The sequence below is a fragment of the Protopterus annectens genome, chromosome 2.part0, assembly GCF_019279795.1.
Source record: "Protopterus annectens isolate FY-2018-M chromosome 2.part0, PAN1.0, whole genome shotgun sequence".
NCBI lineage: Eukaryota > Metazoa > Chordata > Ceratodontiformes > Protopteridae > Protopterus > Protopterus annectens.
This window is the reverse complement of record NC_056728.1, coordinates 1,669,688,507-1,669,708,326: the sequence shown is the minus strand read 5'-3', so window position 1 is coordinate 1,669,708,326 and position 19,820 is coordinate 1,669,688,507. Positions and strand designations below refer to the sequence as shown.

At 39.5% G+C, this 19,820-nt stretch overlaps 1 protein-coding gene across 1 annotated transcript in view; it reads left to right on the top strand.

The window, feature by feature from the left end:
* Window positions 1-19,820, top strand: part of LOC122793565 (vacuolar protein sorting-associated protein 13D-like) — an 845,840-nt gene that overhangs the window by 160,705 nt on the left and 665,315 nt on the right. The window contains exon 2 of the mRNA XM_044061723.1: window positions 17,065-17,197. Within this exon, the coding sequence (XP_043917658.1) occupies window positions 17,065-17,197 (133 nt within the window). The remainder of the gene's footprint in view (window positions 1-17,064; window positions 17,198-19,820) is intronic.

Sequence of the window (19,820 nt, the reverse complement as noted above, 5' to 3'; positions counted from 1 at the left end):
ATGGACTTTACCCAGTAAAATTAATATATATATATATATATATATATATATATATATATATATATATATATATATAAACAAGTCAATTTTGAAAGCAGTTCAGAGACCTTCCTTGGTATGTTCAACCAAGTCTTCACATAGATTATTTTCCACCCCTGCACTTAAATATTGCTTACTGCTATTAATTCATATTAAAACACATTGTACCATGTTATACCTTCAACTAGATACACTTCTTTAGAGTGGTGGAATAATATCTTGGGTCTTGGATATCAGTCTGACTTTTTTGGAGGTGGCTAACCTCTCTTGGCTGATCATATTCTAAGAAGTATTCAAGTAAGTGCTTATCTATGGCACTATTAATCAGTTAGTTAAGTATATTAAAGAAAAGTACATCCCATACCAGAGTTACTCTGGTTTTAAATACCTGAAATAAATTTGCTGATGAATGGAAATCTGAAAGGCATCTACAGTTATAATTGATATCTGTCTTTTGCTTATAAGTATTTAAGAGGTCTTGCAGTTAAGGAAAAAGATAAAGATAAAAGGAAAGGGGAAAGACAAGGAAAAAGAGAAAGAAAAGGACAAGTCCAGAAAGAGATAGCCTGACCCTTTGGGACCTTCGAGTCTGACTGATAAGGTTCTGAGACAATCAGATCTGGTTTCCCCCTCTCAGAGCCAGTTAGGATCTGATTTCCCATTCCTCCTCCATGGTTTTCTCTGGAGTCAGCTAGCAACCGGCTTCAGTCACCTTTTCTTCAAGAGAGATTGTCTAATAGAACTTCCATGCCCCTATCAGCAGCTTTTTCTATCAGGTCCATGGTCATTCAGGAGCCTTTCAGAAGAGGACATCGACAGAATAATGAAGATGTTTTTGAGGAACCAGATCCAGCTGTGGGTCCTCCCTGCACCTTTCGTTCTGTGAGTGCTGGGTCCTGCCCATACAGCTTCTTCTCTGGTCCAACCTTAGGATCTAGTGATTAGAAAGCTGAGCATTCTCCACAGGATGCCTTTATCAGAGCTAGTCATTAAGTAGGCTTCAATACTGACATTGTCCCCCTTACCTGCTTGACTCCCATGGCTTCGGATCTCGAAGAGTCTCAGAACCAAGAGGCCAGCATCAGTATACTAGGGTCCAGGTCATCTCTGAGACTGTTGTATCTATCCCTACCCTTAGGTGAATTAGCAGTGAGCAGCTTGGCTCTGGTCAGATCTCTGGAGGTACCTTTCTTGGGTTCTTCAGATCCTAGGGGTCTGTCTTTATGTCTGGATTTAACTTTAGCCTTTGAGGAATTTGAGGGGATTCTCTGTAGGTTTACAGAAGAGGGCTCCTGCTCACACTAGGTTATTTCCCAATCTCCTGTGGCTTTGATGGCTCCTCCTCACTTTATCTTATTTGATGGGGACAGTCCGCTCCCTTAGGTCTCGAGGAAACTCATGAGGAGAGTCCCCCTTCTGCTTCCTAACTTCTGTGTAGTCTCTCCTGCTGACATGCTCATATATTTGGTATTGCAGGGGGCATGAAAGGAGATGGATGTGGTGGAGCTGATAAAATTCTGGTTTCCGGGAGAGATAGAGCACACTGGAGCAAGGGTCCTGCTCTAGATGCCATCATGGGTGCAGTGACCACTAAGGAGGAGTTGTCTGAAGAAAGTTCGACTGTCCGTTTGCCTAACAGAGACTCTAGGGTTTTGGGCAGGTTTAGGAAGTAGACTTATGCTTCACTGACATTTGTGTTATATGTGCTGAGCTATTTGGCTCATTTAACCAGTTTTCAGAGAGACTTGACTTAGGAATTGTCCAAGTGTCTCTCGAGTACTTCACCTGCAGAGATCCACAAGACTGTGGACTTACAGCTGACTACCCTTTAGTCTATATCCAACATGTCCAGTCACCTTCTATCAAATGCAGCTGATAACACTTTTAGAGCAGTGGGCACTGTCATTGCTCTGCATTGACACACCTAGCTCTCTCTCTGCGATTTAGCAGAGAACATCAAGACATCCTTTTTGCATGCCCATTTTGATCGGTCCACTGTCTTTGGGCTCAAAGTTAAAAAAGTCTCACCAGAAGTGAGCAAGAGGACAAAATCCTGTCAGGTCCGGCTATCTGATTTTCCAGCCGCCCACAATGACTTCAGCAACCAAGGGGGTGGGAAGAGACTGTGGGTCTGCTAATCACAGGGCTTTTGTGCATGTCAGTTCAGGTGATTAAGCCCCCTGGGGTAGAGGGTGGGAGCAACTTCAGTGGATTATCATTCCCATGGCAGATGTGGACTGCAGAACCAGTGGTTTTGAGGCCCTTTGGTTGGCAAACACTTCTAGCATTCCTGAAAGGTTACTCAGCTGCTGCAGTCTGAAGGCAGTTGTGGGTAGCTTGTCTCTGCACCCCAAGCCTGGTTAGCCATCACACAAGATTCTTGGGTACAGAAAATCATAACCAGATGCTGCACTGTTTCCTTCGTTTTCCAACCTGAAAAAAAGCAAAGAAAGTTTCCTGATGTTCTGCCCAGTCAAAAGAAGGCAGCAGCGTTGAAAGTCTTAAAGCTGCTAGAGAAACAAGTCACTCAAGAGGCCCACCTGACCAGCAAGGGTCTGCAGTCTACTTGAGATTTTTTTTGGTTCTGAAGAAAAACAGGGACCTCAAGCCCATTTTGGACCTCAGTCATCTAAACCAGTTCATACGACAGGCAAAATTACAGATGGCCACAGTTCAATCCATTTTGCCTCTTTTGAGAAAGGATGACTGGATTTGCTCACTGGACCTGCAGGATGCTTACTACCACATCAAAGTAGTGAGGCAATCCAGGATGTTCCTCTGCTTTCAGTTCAGAGCACTGTTCTTTGGTTTCACCACAGCCCACTTGGGTGTTCAGCAGATGCATACCAATGGTTGTAGTACATCTCATGCTGCAAGAGTTTTGAGTGTTTCCATATTTCGATGACTGGATCATAACTATTTCCATGAGGGGTCTACTTGTTTCAGCCACAAAGTCCTTGCTGCAGTTATACTCGCAGTTAGGAATCACAATCAACATAGAAAAATCACAGTTGACTCCTGTCCAGATGATAGAGTTCATAGGATGTCACCTGGGTACTAACTCTAACACTGCCAAATTCCGGAGTCTTTATCCTACGTCAACAGGCATCTAAAATTCCCCCTTTCCCGAACAAAGTCCATTCTTCACTTAACTACGTTCAGTGGTAACTTCCACAGCTGTGCTCCTTCATGCCAGATTTTATATAAGGGTACTGCAGTGGACTCTCTCAGTCCAGTTGTGCATGCCGTATCAACTTTTGCAGTCTGACAAGGATATTGACGCAGCTTATTCTTTAGTGTTTAAATTCCCATCTGTTTTTTGTAGATTATCCCCTTCATATTTTCTACCCCTATGGTCACAGTTATCAGGGCCTTGTTGCTTCTGTGGTGAGGGGTATTTCTCATGGAAGATGGTCTAAGGCGCAATTACATCAGCAGAGGCAGATCTTGGCATCAGTGTGCTAGAGATAAAGGCAGTCTTCCTTGCACTGCAGGCCTGTCAGGACTCCCTCTCCCAGGCAAAGGTTATCCTATTTGGCCTTCACAGATATGGTTCCCTTCTCTATTGCTTCATCTGATACACCCTCTTGGGTTTTGGATCCCCTTCTAGACCTGGTCTCTCACCCATTGGCCAGCCTTTATGTGGACATCAAAGCCCTAAAGGTGATTACTTGGTTTCTCCACATTCAGTGACGGCCTGAAACTCCAGGCTTTCTTCCTCTGTGCCTCATATTTTGTCTTTCCCTCAGAAACAGCTACTAGGAAAGTCTATAAATGTAGAAAAGATTTTCCATTCGGGCTTCCTTCAGGGCTCTAGATCCTTTCTTAGCTCCTTTGCCTTCTATTTTGGATTTTTTTGGTTAGTTTGTTTAAAGAAGATGCAAGTTTTTCTGCCATTAAGGTTCAACTAGCAGTGATCTCCAATTTTCATGCGGGTAAAAAGTCATGCGCTTCTTGCTTCATTGATATTATCTAAGGCTTTTTTATGAGGGGCTTTCTCAGGCCACGATTAAGAGACCCTGCTCTACCTTGGGATATTATTGTGTTACTTCAAGCCCTAACCAAGCCCCCTTTTGAACGGGATATTACTGTATTACTTCAAGCCCTAACCAAACCCCCCTTTGAACCTGCAGCCTCAGTGGACCTCATTTTTCATTCTTGGAAAATGATTTTCCTAGTGACAATTACTTCAGCCAGTAGAATTCCAGAACTACAGGCTTTGACATGCAAGTTGCTGTATTTGATTTTTTATAAGGATAGGGTTTCACTTCAAACCAGTCCCAATTTACTTTCTGAACTGACCTAAGAATATGCTTTAAATCAAGCCATTAATTTAACAGTTTTCTTTCTTAATTTTTCGACCAGAGGAGAGTATACTGGGACCAGAGCACGATGTGCCCAACTGTCCCCATTGCACTTATTTAAATTCTAGCACCATTAAGTGTAGAGTTGAGCCACTTGAGAAGTTTTTTGAGAAGGAAAAATAGCGTCAGTAACCCTCATGTGCCATGATGTCTTCCAGTAATGCTGAAACAGAGCTCCCACAAACAAGGAAGGAGAAACATCTGAAGACAGTTGAGGTACTAGACTACAGCTTATGAGTGTCTGGTAGTCCTCCAAGGCTTGTTATTGTAGAAGGTGCTGGGTTGTGTTGGCAGTCCCCTCCAATGACTGTGTTCCCAAAACCTCTGGTGAGACTCGTGTGAAGTCTCCCATGTTGTAGGTCCCAACAACATCCACTTACCCTGACATTCTTAGGGTGTTGCATTGGGTAGGAGCCACTGTGAATATTCCAGCTTCCAACACTTTACCCAGACCTTACCCAGACCTACTAGCGGGGATGGTGGTTTTCCCTTGTGAAAGAAAAGGTGAGTCTTCAGCAGACCAGATACAGGCCATGGTCACTTGCCTGCTGCCTTTGCTGATGACACTCACCTAAGACCAGGCCCAAGGCCAAACAGAAGAAAGCTTGCTGGTAGCTTGTCCTAGCCTAGGCCATCTGGGTATCAGTCCCTTCAGGTTTACCCACAGGAATTTGTCCAGCTAGCTGAGGATCTCATGGAATTTATGTGATCCAGACAGCTGGGCTGTGGCATGATCCCTGCCCAGGGAACTTCTCCTACAGAAAAAAATATCTTTCATCTCAGGAGTCTTTTGATCCTTACGATGAGCTGGTATATGCTTACCAAATCACTTTAGGGTTATATGCAGACTCTGAGTCAGATGAAGTATTTGCCTCAGCCTCACTGCCTGAGGATTTTTCCTTGGGAGATACCCTCCACAAGAATAGAGTGTCCTTCAACTGGACATCTCAAGATTATCCTGAATCTACAAAAAGAATGGGTGAGTTTCTTTGGCATCCTGAGCACAAAGCTCTGCCTATTCCAAGGGTCATACAGGTTGTGGATGATGTAATTTGCAGCCTCACTCCTAACCTCCTACCCCTAAGTAGGATGTCCATTTTTATAGAGTCCACAATTCCCACAAACGTCTTTTCAAAAATCATATGGCAGATCCTGAGGTGGTTTCCTCAGGACTCAAGAGAGCCAAAGGTGACACCTCTAAAAAAACTACTGTCCAGTGACAAAGGGGAGAAAAGTGGACATATTTGGCAAGAAAGTTTATATGTCAACTAACCTGGAATGAAAACTTTTAATTGCTAGTTTCATTTAGGAAAATCTCAGGAATCACTTCTATTCCAAATGAAATAGAATCTGGAGGATGGGGTGAAAGCTATTCAGAAAGAGTTGTTGGAACTTTGCAACTCATGTTCCAAATTTGTTAAACACTCTTTTTATATTGGGTCATTGATGCTTTGGAATAATCTATCAGGCCATCTATTTTAGGATCTGTTATAAGGAGGCATGCTTGGTTAAGAGAGCACTCACTGCCTGATCATGTTAAAACTGAAATTCTTGATGCACCCTTAGACAAGGGATTTCTGTTTTGACCAAAACACAGTGTATTCAAAAAAAAATGGAAGATGAGGCTAAAGTCTTTGCAAACTGTCAGAGGCTTTTCACTGGCACAGCACCTGTGGTTCAGTAGGAATTACCTTATTAAATCCTGGTCCTTTATAGCCACGCAGTCAAGTCAAAGGAGCAGAAGGACCAATAGAGAAAGGGAGACAGCAAAAAAGGTGGCAATCTGACCAGTGATCCAGGCCTACCTGCCCATACCCAGTGGTCTAGTAGGGGCAGCTTTAAACTCAGAACATACCACCCTCTCCACCTACCCCTTAAGACCAACCCCATCCCAACTTACTCCCCCCACAAAGCTGGGACGCTGGCTTTCCTTAAATCAGTGGCTAAATGTCACTCAAAATAAATGGGATGCCTCAAGTTATAAGACTGCAATTTGCTTCCCTTCCAGAGTTTTTAGGCATTCTCACCTTTCCCAAAGGACAGCTCGTGAAGGTACAGGCTCACATAAAACATTTGCAGGCATATGGATCTGTAGAACCAGTCCCTTCAAAAGAATGGAAAACAGGATTTTATTCAAAACTCTTCCTTGTCCAAAGAAAAGTTGGGACCTAGTGACCAATTCTAGATCTTTCAGGTTTAAACAAATTCCTGATTATTCCAAAATTCAAAAGCTTCTATGCACAATTTCCTATCAGACTCTCATGGACACCCTGGATATAAAAGATGCATACCTCCATATCCCCTTAGCAAAGGAGCACAGTAAATTTCTTTGTCTCCCTGTTGAAATGTTGGCACTCAAAAAAAACTGAAAATGCAGGGATGAGGAAGCAGCAAATGTCATTCTTCACCTTTAAACTTTTTTGCAGAACAAGCGTCTCACAGTCCCCACCAAACTCATTTATACTAACTCCGAGATTGCCATACCTCAGAGAAAAGAGAATATTCTGGGAAATTGCCATCTCGAACTAATTTATTTATTTAGCAAAGTAAATCCAATGGGACAGGTAAACGCTCAGGTTCACAGAAAAAAGTTTAAAATCAGTAAATAAAGCCAGGAACTGAGCAACAGTGAGGAAGTCAAACAATGCAAAAATTAATTAAAATCTCCACTTTTAATACAAAAATATAAGACAGGATAAGCGCTTTAGCAAGTAGGTTTTTGTATGGATCTGATGAAGCTACTTTCGAAAGCGCTTATCCTGTCTTATATTTTGTATTAAAAGTGGAGATTTTAATTAATTTTTGCATCGTTTGACTTCCTCACTGTCGCTCAGTTCCTGGCTTTATTTACTAATTTATTTATTTATTTATTTTTACATTTGTTGACTGGGCTAGTTTAACTGCATACATGTCCATTTTCAAGCTCCACATAAGCAAAATATTAGCTACTACAGGTACAGATAAGTAAAATTGTAACAATTTTAGGTACCGTACTATTTGAAGGTGAAGAATGCAAATGTTATAGACAAATATTACTATTAAAGTAGCAGATAATAAGAAAGAGATTGAACAACAAATAAATTCAAAGTGGCACACCATAAGAAAGAGAAATGAAAAGCAAACAACAAATATAGCAGCTCCAGGTACAGTATTCAGGAGTGAGTCATTCCATTTATCCTATCGTAGCATAGCAACTTTAAGGTAGCATGTAATAAGAAATATAGAGAATGTCTATATAGATATTTATATGTGATAGCTAGGTAATGCTGCAAGCACCAAATTATGCAAGTACATAATTAGAAGAGGATCATATGTGAGAGAAAGTTATAAAGACAAAAATTAGTATAGGTAGGTCTACTCTCTAAGGCATAGAGAGAGTTGGAATTAATTTGCAAATGGTCATGTAGGTAGGGTTCAGAGAAGGTGGTGGAAAGATTAGTCTGGGTTACTACATGGGCATAACCAGTGGTTACTAAGGTATTCTCTGAGTTGTTTTTTGAACAGTTTCACTGAGGAGAGAGATGAGAGTTCCTTGGGAAGCAGGTTCCAGGATTTGCCAACAGTGTTGGCGAACTGAGAATCACCGGCCTTATTTTTGGATTTGACTGTAGATACTAGTACTTTATTGGCTGAGCGAAGGGTCGTCAAATTACTGTAGGGGATTAGAAGGCTAGTAAGTATAGAAGTATTTTTAGGAAGATAGAGGATCTTATGGGCAATAATATGTTGTTGACTCTGAAGTTGATTATGAAGTTCTAGCCATCCTAGTTGCTTTTGGTTTTGACAGTGGTAAGTTCTAAATGAGGAACCAGTAGCAAATCTGGCAGTATTGTTGTAGGAGGTAGCTAGTTTGTTAAGATTATTTTTTGATAGGTTGGTATAGATGGGAGAGGCGTAGAGGAGGGTGGAAATTAGATGGGTGAGGGCAATAGTTGTTCTAGCTGTTGGAGTAAGGAAGGGTTTAATCCTATAAAGGGAGCCTAATTATCTGTTTACTGTTTTTATTGTTGTGTTAATATGTGTCAAAGCTAAGATTATGGTCTATTGTTACTCCTAAGAGCTTGGTAGTTGGGTCGGTAGATATAACAATGCCATCATTGGATATAACTGTGAAGTCAATTGGGGGGATCTTTGTGTGGGAGTGAAGAGTAGTAGTGTTTTTAGGATTCAGGAGGAGGCTATGCTGTAAGAACCAGATTTTTACTGTGTTAAGCACTGTTTGGGTAATGGCCTGGAGATGAGGTACAGAGGTAGCCGAGCATATTAGTGTGGAGTCATCAGCATATTGGATACATGTAGCTTGAGGAATAGGTTCATAGATTAGTACTAAGCTAACTGCCCTTGCGAGCCATTTTAAGCCTAGCCAATTATCCCTTGTGAGACTCAAACCCTGCACCTTGTGTTTGTAAGGCAAACACCTTAACCGTTAGGCCACCCTCCCAACCCCTTAGATTAAGACCATTGATGAAAACTGAGAAAAGGAGAGGGCCCAGGATAGAACCTTGAGGGACTCCCAGGGTAATAGGAAGGTGAGAGGATAGATTATTTTCCCAAAGCACAGCCTGTTGCCTATTTTCAAGGTAGGATTTAAACCATTGTAAAGCCTGTGTATTTAGTGAGAGAGACTTAAGTATATTCAAAAGAAGTTGATGGTTGACTATATCAAGGGCTTTTGATAGGTCAATAAGGAGTGCTGAGGATAGATTATTGTTGTTTTGGTTATTGTTAATACAGTCAGAAAAGGATAAGAGGGCTGTGGTGGTACTATGGTGAGGCCTGAAGCCATGCTGACAGCTAATAAGTTATTTTGCAGTAGGTGGTCTAGTAGTTGGCAGTGGATACATTTTTCCATAATTTTGGCTAAAGGAGAGAGAAGAGCTATTGGGCGGTAGTTAGAGAGTTCAGTTGAGTTGCCCCCTTTGTGCAGTTTGATAATGTAGGAGACTTTCCAGATAGATGGGATCGTTCCTTCAGTAATGGTTCTATTTATAAGGATGGAAACAGGAAAGGCTACTACTGCTTTCTCTAGATATTCTGCTGGTAGAAGGTCAGCTGAGGGGGGGTGCAAGGTTTTAGTTTATGAAGAAGAGTGCAGATGAGGGATGTAGGAACTGTTGTAAATGAAATGATGGGGTAAAAGTAGTCAAGGAGGATGACAAACTTGTACTAACAGGAGGTAGTGAATTGGTGACAGTTTGGACTGCATCAGTAAAGAAGGTATTAAAGGCATTTGTAATATGCTTAGGAGTTTCATAGGTGGATCCTGTTGGGGTAGGAGTTTTGTACTGACCTGAGTGGAGGAGTCTTTTTATGCCTGCCCAGAACTTTTGAGGTTTGTATTGGTGGGTTTGCTGGTTGTTGTGGTAGACGTTCCTTTTATCTAGAAATATAGATTTTTGGTAGCATTTCTCAGCTGTCTAAATGTTAGATGATCAGCTGGGTTTTTAATTGCTCACCATTTGGTCCAGATTTTATTTCTTAGTATAATTTTGTGCCTTGTCTCTCTTGTTAGCCATGGAGCAGTTTTAGTCCTATTTCTCATTGAGCGGGATGGGGCATGATAGTCCAGGATTTCTAAGAATTTGGCATTAAAGTAGGATACTGCTTCGTCTAATTGGAGGTGTCTTAGCGGTGACCAGTCACATGTTTTCAGTTCAGTTTGGAAGTTAATAGGGTTAAAGACTATATGTAAGCCCGTTTTTTTTTTTTTTTTTTTTTGTGACCATTCAGTCTCAAAGTTTCGACACTCGCTATAGCAAGTCCCAGCATTTCAAATAGTTATTGATTTCTTCATTTTAGGGCAGGTGAGAATCACTTTCAGTTCTGTTCATTGCCCTTTGCCTTATCCACTGCTCCCATAGTTTTTGCAAAATGTCTGACTCCAGTAGTTGCTTTATGAAGGACCAAAGGCATACAGCTATATCTTAAACTAGATGATTCTCTCATTCCAGCAAGCACTGCAGAGAATATCACAGCATTTCTTGACCTGTTCATGACTTACCACTCAAACTCGAGTTTGTCCTTCAACCTAAAAAAGTCCAACCTTACAGCTGCAAACGGACTGATATTCTTAAAAATCCTGCTAGACTTCAGCAGACAAATGGCCTTCTGTTCACAGGAGAAGACTGTGTTTCTTTCTAGCCCACTACTTCAGGCACTAGCCTAAAAAGACAAAGTTTCTGCCAGGGAACTTTTGGCAACCTTGGGTTACATGACCTACTGCATCTTAATGATGCCATTATCAAAGGTCCACATGAGAAAATACAGTGGCATCTGAAAAGTGGTGTCACCACAAACGCCCCTCAACTTCAAGATAAAACTGCTTCCCTGATTAAAAGCGGATCTGTTTTGGTGGGTAGAGGCCTGCAACCAAACCAAAGGAGCACCATTCTAAAGTCAGTTAGGGAACCAGGTGATGACAACAGATGTCTCAGAGCTAGCATGGAGCACTCTTTCAGGCATCCCTGCCATGTGCAGTGCAGTGCAGATATGAAAAGGTTTTTCTAGAGTCACACTTCAGAGGCATGACAGCATTTAAACAGAAGTAGAAACCAAAACCTATTCTGATACAGATAGACAACACCAGAGTGATGTGGTACATAACCATATTGGGGGGAGGTCATTCCTACCCACTCTATCACGTGGTCTTGAAATTTTGGGAGGCAGTGCAGATTCTAGATGAGGTTGAATTTTTTGTAGGGTACCTCCTAGTGGAAAACAACAGCCTAGCAGATCATCTAAGCAGGACTACACCCCCCCACCCAATGAGTGGATGTTAAAAAAAAATAAATAAAAAAAAAGACGGTCTTCAAGGTAAATCATAGAGAGTTGGGGTGTGACATAGGTAGATATTTTTACCTGAAAAGACAACAGGCAAATAAAAAAAATACTGTTCAGTGGCCTTAAGACAAATGCATTCTCCTTCTAATTATGACGTCTATTTCTTTTGACTTTCTCTCCCATACCTGTCTTCCCCAGATTACTTATGAAGATCAGAGAGGATACTGATTGCAGCCTTTTAGCAAAAGCAAAACTGGTTCTCTTTGTTGCACAACATGATCAGAGTAAAACAAAGGATACTGCCACGGAGGTGGATCTCTTAACCCAGAATATAGAACTCACCGCTCACCCCAGCATGAGCACCCTGAAACTGACACCCTGGATGATATGATTCTAATCCCACAGGGACAGCTGTTCTATATGGACATCTTTTTGTATAGAAAGATTAGAAGACGACTCAACACTAGCAAATGATATATTTCAAAATAAAAGAGATTCTCAGTATGGTGCCAGGCTAAGGAGCACCAAACTTTGCTAGCCAGTGTCCTCTGGGTGCTGTCTTATCTGACGGAACTGTCTTACTCCTCCATTAAAATCTATACCTCGTCCATCTCTGCCTGCTTGCCTTTATATCTACCCTTATTCTCGCTGTCTATGATAAAACAGTTTATCAAGGGAATTATCCACTTAAAACCCCACATAAGATTCCTTGACCCTTCATGAGACCTTAATGTCATAAAGGAAAGTGTTAACCCCCCCCTTTGAGCCTACTGCTTCTTCAGATATCAAATTTCCCTCTCTTGTAAAACTGCATTGTTAGTAGTCATCAACTCAGCTAGAAGGATTTCTGAGCTGCAAGCCTTCATGTGTAGTGAGCCTTTTCTTGGGTTCCATCAAGACAAGAGTTTTCATGGAGAACAAATCCCTGCTTCATGCCGACAGTAGTTTTAGTGCTATTCTTGGACCAAGCTATTTATCTCCCTGTGTTCTGTCCCCATCCTAAACAATAAGGGGAAAATAACTTTGCATTCACTGGACATACACAACTCAGGTTTATTTGCGTATTACTAAAACACTCAGAAAACCTGATTAATCATTTGTTTCAAACAAACCACCTCAAAATGGACTTCTAACTACATCTCCTTTTACTGCATCTTTCCCTGCAAAACAAATAAGTTCCTGCCAGAACCGCAGGATTAAGGGGTCACCCAACCACTGGCTAACATTCAAACTGAAGAAAGCCTTTATTAGAAGAATATCAGTTTAGATGGAGTATAGAGAGTCAGTTATCTGATGTGGCAACAAGTGCAAATAAATTCCGGAGGAAAAACATAGCCTTCTCAGGCAAAGAAGGCTTAGATGAAACAGGTAAATTCACTCCTGAAATAATTCTTCAACTTAACAGTCAAAAGGTCAACTTTTCACCTTTAGTTGCTGAAGCTGTTGTTGAATTCTTGTGGGCAGATAATGGCAGTGGCCCATCTACCCATTCACATAATCCCATTTCTGATATTATTTTCAGCTTTCTTTCTAACCCTTGGTTTAACTTAGTTTCACACACAGAATCCGCTTGATAAAAAACAAGCCCGGTGAATGAATGCTGATCTAATCCAAAAAACAAAGTTCAACAAGAATAAATGATGAAGCAACCAAACACAGCCAAAAATATATTTCTTTATCCAAGTGGTAAGTGCTTTTGTGCATATACTATGCACGTCTTCAGACCAATACAAAAAGTGAAAAAAATAAAACCTAATATTCACAGCCTTCCCAAGATTCATAAGAGCCTACACAAACCTCCTTTGGGACCAACTGTATCTGGTAAAGGTCGGTTAACCAAGCCCCTTTCTATTTTTGTACAGAGTAAGTTGGGACCGATAGTGGAAAAGATCCCCTCTGTGCTGAGGGATGCGGGCCATTTTTGGGAACCTTGTTTTGAATCTGTTGGTCATTTAAATATTTCTGATTATTTGTTTGTTACTTTAGATGTTTGCACGTTATTTACAGTCATTCCTAATATGGAAGGGGTTGATGCAGTTAAGTTGCTTCTTTCTAAGTGTAGTTCATATTCCAGTGTTATGATTACTTTGATTTGTTTTTTATTGGAACTTATTTTAAAAAATAATGTTTTTGTATTTAATGGTTGTATTTATCTACAGAAAACAGGCTTAGCTATGGGCACGGCTTGTGCCAATAGCTATGCCATTTTAGTTATGGCACAGTGGGAGGATGAGTTTGTTTTTGGTATGCATAGATTTACCTCATGTATTAAATATTGTAAAAGGTATGTGAATGACATTTTTCTTTTGTGGGATGGGTCCATGGATGCATTGGATAAGTTCATATAGTATTTGGGGAATACCACCACCTTCTTTAGGTTCACTAAAAATGTTTCTTTTAATACCATTGAATTTTTAGATGTACAATTAGTTAAGACTTCTGAGGGATCTAGTGAGACTAGGCTGTTCAGGAAAGCATGCTGGAAGAATAGTCTTTTGCATTGGAGCAGCATGCATCCTGACTTTATATATCACAATGTGGTTAGAAGTCATGCCTGTAGGTTATCTAGATTATATACAGATGATATTTTACTTCAGCTTGCAATAATGGGGTTACACAATGATTTTATAGATAGGGGATATTCCAATGATCAATTGAACACCCATATGGGTGATCTGTTCGAAGCCTGGAAGGATAGAGCTAGACCCTGTTTCTCTGCTAAGAGTGCTGGGAAGTCGAAGAAAGTAGGTACCTTGCTAGGACTAGGGTGACCCTGACATATGCAGATGACATAGCTAAGATGTGTCGGATCATCCATAGGAATTGTCCTATTCTTTTAGCTGATGACACTATTAGGGATATAGTCGGTCCTGACCCTGTCTTTTGTTTTAAGAATAGCAAATCATTGAAGAGACAGTTATGTTATTGTTATAATGATGTAAAGATTAGTTATCTTTCTGATAGGCTGGTACCTATCCATGTAGAGCCTGTAAGGCATGTAAGTATATTTCTGATGAGAAAGCTTATGTTCATCCAATACGTAGGTACAAATTTGTTCCTAGGTTTTATGCAGACTATTGTAATGATTGTTTTTATATTGAAAAAACAATCGACCCCTGTAAATAGCGCATTTTAGAGCACATGGGCTATATTCGGAATTGAGACTGCACAAGTGCACTTTATAAGCATGTACAGAATTTCACTAGTCATAGTTTTAGATTTCTTGTACATCAGTTGATTGTGCCCGATTTAAGGGGTGGTAAGGTAGAGGTTGGCAGATGTCACTTGGAAGTCCAGGCTGTCTTTTTCAACCTTGGCAGTCTGCACTTGATGCTCCAAATGCAAAATACTTTAATCTGTATATGTTCTAACATCAGCTTGTCCCATAACACTGTCAGCCTCTCTTTCCTCCAAATAAAAGTGTAAATGGAGTATTTAATATCTTGAAAAAAAAAGAAGGTTACCACGTCAAGAGGGATGGGCTGAACAGTGTACATTGTCAAGGGAATTATAAACATCTGCACTGCTTGAACTTTTCTGAACCATATCTAAGGCCAGTGGCCTTTATTAGAAAAATATGCATTTCTTACATTTTTTCTCTTAATGTTCCATGTAGTCAGTTTGATCATGTCAGCTATAACAAAAGACAGTAAAACACCCAAGTAAGTAACAGCCTTACCTTGGAGTAGGAACTAAATTCACCAAGATCGCCTGTCTCTTATCACTGTTAATTTATAACTCAAGAGCTGTCCAAACTTTTCAGTAGATCAAATAGATTGCTCAAATGAGTCTCTGGGTCTTGGCGATATATCAGTAGCTCATCAACGTACAATGTCATCTTCATTTTTTCTTCCTTCCAAAATCAAATCTATTTCCACTCACCTGAGAACCATAACCAATGGGTTCTATGAAAAGCAAACAATGGAAAGAGAGCAGACCATCCTGGAATTATCTCCAAACAACTGGAGAGAGAAAGAAGGCTTGGCATTCACCTTTTTCTGCACACAGTCCCAGTATAAATATTCCTCTAATGAATTATGATATTTAAGGTGAACTCAGATCAATTCATTGCTTTGAACAAATATTTACAACAAAGTATATCAGAAGCTTTTTCATCATCCCAACTGACCCCAAGCAATAGCACTCAAATCCTGAGCTGCTTATAGCCCATTGTTAAGTATGTGCTTTGCAACAAATCCACACAGGTCAGAGTGAATGAAACCATCCAGTGCTGGAGCAATCTGGACACACAAGTAATGTCAGCATAGCTCTGGTTGAAGACTGAGATTACTTCTGTAAGAGCTTGTGTTTAGTGGGTATTTTCCTTAGGGACATCTGAACAGTGCTAGTTAAATGATCACATGGACCATCTGATTCCTAGCTAAATAACACCTTTCAGTTGACACTTTAGTGCTCTTATCACCCTTTTTAAGCGTTAATAGTGCCTGCTTCTCAAAGTGAGCGGAGTCATACATGATAACACTGGGGTAGATTTTTATCTACCCATCCAGTCATCATCTAACTTTAAAGATAGCAAAAGTAGCAGTATTTTGTTTGACCTGTAGTGTTAATTTATTCCATAGGGTTATAATACACTGAGTTAGGAACCTATCCCTTTAGCGAGTCTTTTTATTTGTGGGTGATACTTCTTTGGGTATCACCTATACCAGTGCCTTCCTCCTGGAATTTGGACTTGCTGTTTGCTCAAAGTCTGAGTAATTACCATTAGCAACTTTTGCACCATTCATTGACCCCCCCCCCCCCCACCACCACTACCACCCCAAACAGTATTACTTAAAATCTTAATCTGGTCATTCTCTCCCTGCCATTTGACCCAACATTGTATTCCTTTTGCTCCTTCCCCAAGTCTCACTGTCTATGTACTTCTGTGTCTTTCATACAGTTGACCTATGTTATTAAACTAGTTCAACATTTACAACCAAACTTCTCCCACTCATAGTGTTACTGTAACTTACTCATTGTTATGTACAACTTTGCAGTGCATGCAGGTATATCTCCACAACTAAAACATCCTTATCCACTTTTTTCTTTAGTGTTATTATTTTATACACATCCTTTAACTCCTTAGAGAATTTATTGTATGGGCCAAGTTCACAGAATATGCACCATTGTAGACTATGTTATGTCTTTGTATATCATCTGAGAAGTTTATCTACCTGTATAAAGCAGGGCTCATGCAGTGTATTCAGGCAAGGTGCAGTTCTTTGATGTTTTTCTTTTCTATACACTGTTTTGTATGCTGCATAATGATGTATATAGTCTTTTCTTTGATTGTAAAGCATTTTATGCTTAATGTCTCATTATTGTTATTTGCGTATTAGGAGCTTATGTCCCTAAGATTCCACTGAAAATTGCATTTTTAGCTGAAGATTCTAGATCAAATAATAAACTAATCATTTCATTCATTCATTCGTTTGTTTATTTGTCTGTGGGATGAACTTGAAAATGGTATATTTAGGTCAGTTTTCTGCCATAGTTAACAAATACATAAAAATATACATATCAGCATAAAATAAATAAACTAATTCTTCCTTTTCTTAATGAAACTGGAAGTTGCTTGTGTTAAAGGCAAAAGAGGCTCCTGTTGTAAAATGGCAATTTAAAATGAAATGAAGCAAATCTTAGCTGGGTAACTATGCATAACATGCCTTACTAGGAATTGCTTTTCTGTGGCTATTTACTAGGTTGTTTTGAAGAAGATACCTATAACGCGACTGTCTAGTAACATGTAGTACTTTTGATCATCTTTAGTTAGGGCAGTATAATTTGTTGAATAGACGCAAGCAAAAGTGATCTCCATATTTATAATTTTACCACAGTGGCTGCACCATATTTTGATCATTTTAATACTTTTTTTCAGTTTGCGGGGACATTGTCAGATGGCCTTGGAAAGACAATGGACTTGCGGCATCAGACTGAGAGAGAGTTTATTCGATATCAGGCAGCAACTAGTGGGGAGCACTTTGTGGCTGGAATCCATGGATTGGCTCACGGTAACTATTTCTTTTTAACTCTGACATTTATTACAAAAGAAGGATAACAACTCAAATCACAAATTATAAAGAAAATGGCTACAGGGTTTGACTTTCAGCAAGAAAAATATATATTTTCACTGGTACATTTGACAGTAGTACATTTAGTTTATTTTATATACAGTTCTCAAAATCAGATATAGCTTATTCTTGAAAAAAATTTAAAACATGTAATAGTGTATGAGTGCAGATATAGTATATGTTGAAATGAAGAGTTTGTTTTACCACTAACTTAAAGGTTTTATCGAAAGTGAAATCAGGTGTTACCTCTTAGTTTTACACTTTTGGTGTACCACATCCATTAGGTTTTTCCTGTCATTTTCAATATCAATCAGTCATAGAAGAGGATAACATTGTTTTGGCAGGACATGTTGGTTATGAACATATGTCGGAATTTATCGACTAAAGACTTAAAAAACAAAAGCCGTATCAAGTAAAATAGTATAAAATAACAGCTCAAAAAAGACTGGAAAAAAGAAAAAAAAAACTGTAATGAAAGCAATTTGTTTTCATTATTTTTTAGTTGTTTTTTGAGCTGTTATTTTATAATAAGTCAGAATTTGTCATGGAGGCTGTTGGCCGCCAGCCTGGCAGGAATTGCACTAGGCTTTTTCACACTATTTGCTCCATGGTGTTATCTACTGCTGTGGTAAGACCAACAGGTCTTTAGTTAGTTGCATCTGTTTTTGATCCCACTTTGTGGAATCGAATCACTGTAGCCACATTCCAGTCCTCTGGTGCCAGTGTGTTGTTAGGGAATTTGTTGGTACACTGTTCAAGGATTTGTCAAAGATTCTGCATGAGATGGGCTGATGACACTTCAAACAGATTCTTCAGACATCTATGTGGGCCTTGCATTTTATCTTTATCATTAAGTCCCCTCATCCTGTCATTTCCTCACTCTGCCAACCATACACATACTTCTTTTCTATGTTTTCAGGCTAGAACCTGTGTCTCTTTTTCTTTTCTGTGTTCAGATTATGCAGGTCACTGTCTTCTTGGGGGGTGGGGTAGAGCAGCTACTAGGTTTATCACAAGAGGGTGACATTTTAATTCAGAAAGTTGTAGGTTAGAGTACATCCTGGCACTTCTGGAAGGAGGAAATTTACTTCATTTCTTCTTGAGTCATAAACCATCAGTGAACCTGTGAACTATTTTGGTGTGTGTGTGTGTGTGTGTGTGTGTGTGTATATATATATATATATATATATATATATATATATATATATATATATATATGCAGACATTTTCCCCACAGTGTTGTGATCAAAGCTTCTTTTATGCCGTGGACATACAGGATACATATCACCACATCTTAATTCCCCCATGCATTACTTGGGTTCTGGGTGAACTGAGAAAATTTTTCATTACAGGCATACCCTTTCAGGTTTTCATCAGCATATGGGGCATATAACTTTAAATGCTAATATCTAACTACAAAAAACTTTACATATCACTCGGTACACCCTTCTTCTTGAAGGATGTCTTAATAAATGCCTACTGAAGGCTGGAAGCTCATTTCTAATGTCTGTATTTGAATAATGAACATTCTGATAAACATCCCAATGTTACATGGTGTGACCAAGGGAGATACTGCCAGCCCAGCCATCTGGATTTTTGTAAATAATATGTCATTTGTGAATATCAACATGATCTATATAAGATGCTTGTGTTACAACTGTATTAGAACTGTATGTCATGTGTATATCAAACTTGTTTGTGCAGACATATGTTAAAAAAGGTATTTTTTAAAGTACTGAGCTTAAAGATGTATCCACAGTGTGCCCTGCTGGAAGAGAACAGAAATGTAAATACACTATTTTAAATGTTTACATGTATATGCAAACTGGAGCACAGGAGGTTAACTAAAGGCTAGCAAAATTCCAGAAAAATAGCTGAAATTAAATTACTTTATGACCGCAAGAGACAGGATGTCTAAAACTAGGGAACTTGCTGTATTGTCTTGGAAGTGTTTTATTGTTTTATGAATTCCAGCATGTGGCAAAGATCTGAGGAAAAGCCCTTGTCTATGTATTTTTACAGGTAGATGCCAAATACTGCTAGCTTCCAGCAGTGGGGGGTTTCACCTGGGATAGAGTCAGCTGACAAGAAATTATGCCATTCTGCCAGCTATCCCAACAGTAATATTTGAGATATTAATTTGAGAACTCTCTTAGAGAGACTAAGCATTCTGTATTCTGTCCTGGACCTGACCAGAACCATTCACCACATCTGCCTTGGTCTGAGTAAGTTTTTAGGTTATAGTAATTTTCTTAGATTTAGTCAGGAAAATAGTGAAGCATAGTTTTGATGTTTTTCTTTATTTATTTGAGACTGTCCTGCAATGTTGTTTTAAATATTTCCTGTGATTTTGAGCTCGGGTGTCACTGTAAATATATATTTGGTATTGTCTTGTTCTTTTCTTATTTATTATTAAATATATTTAAACCTTTCATGGTGGCTGATTTTTGTGAGACATATTTAGATTTTGAGAGTACTTGCATATTTATTTGGTGACCATGTAGGTCACTCCTACTAGCCTTGCATTTTGGTCAAATTACCATTTGTATTAATAGTAACAATT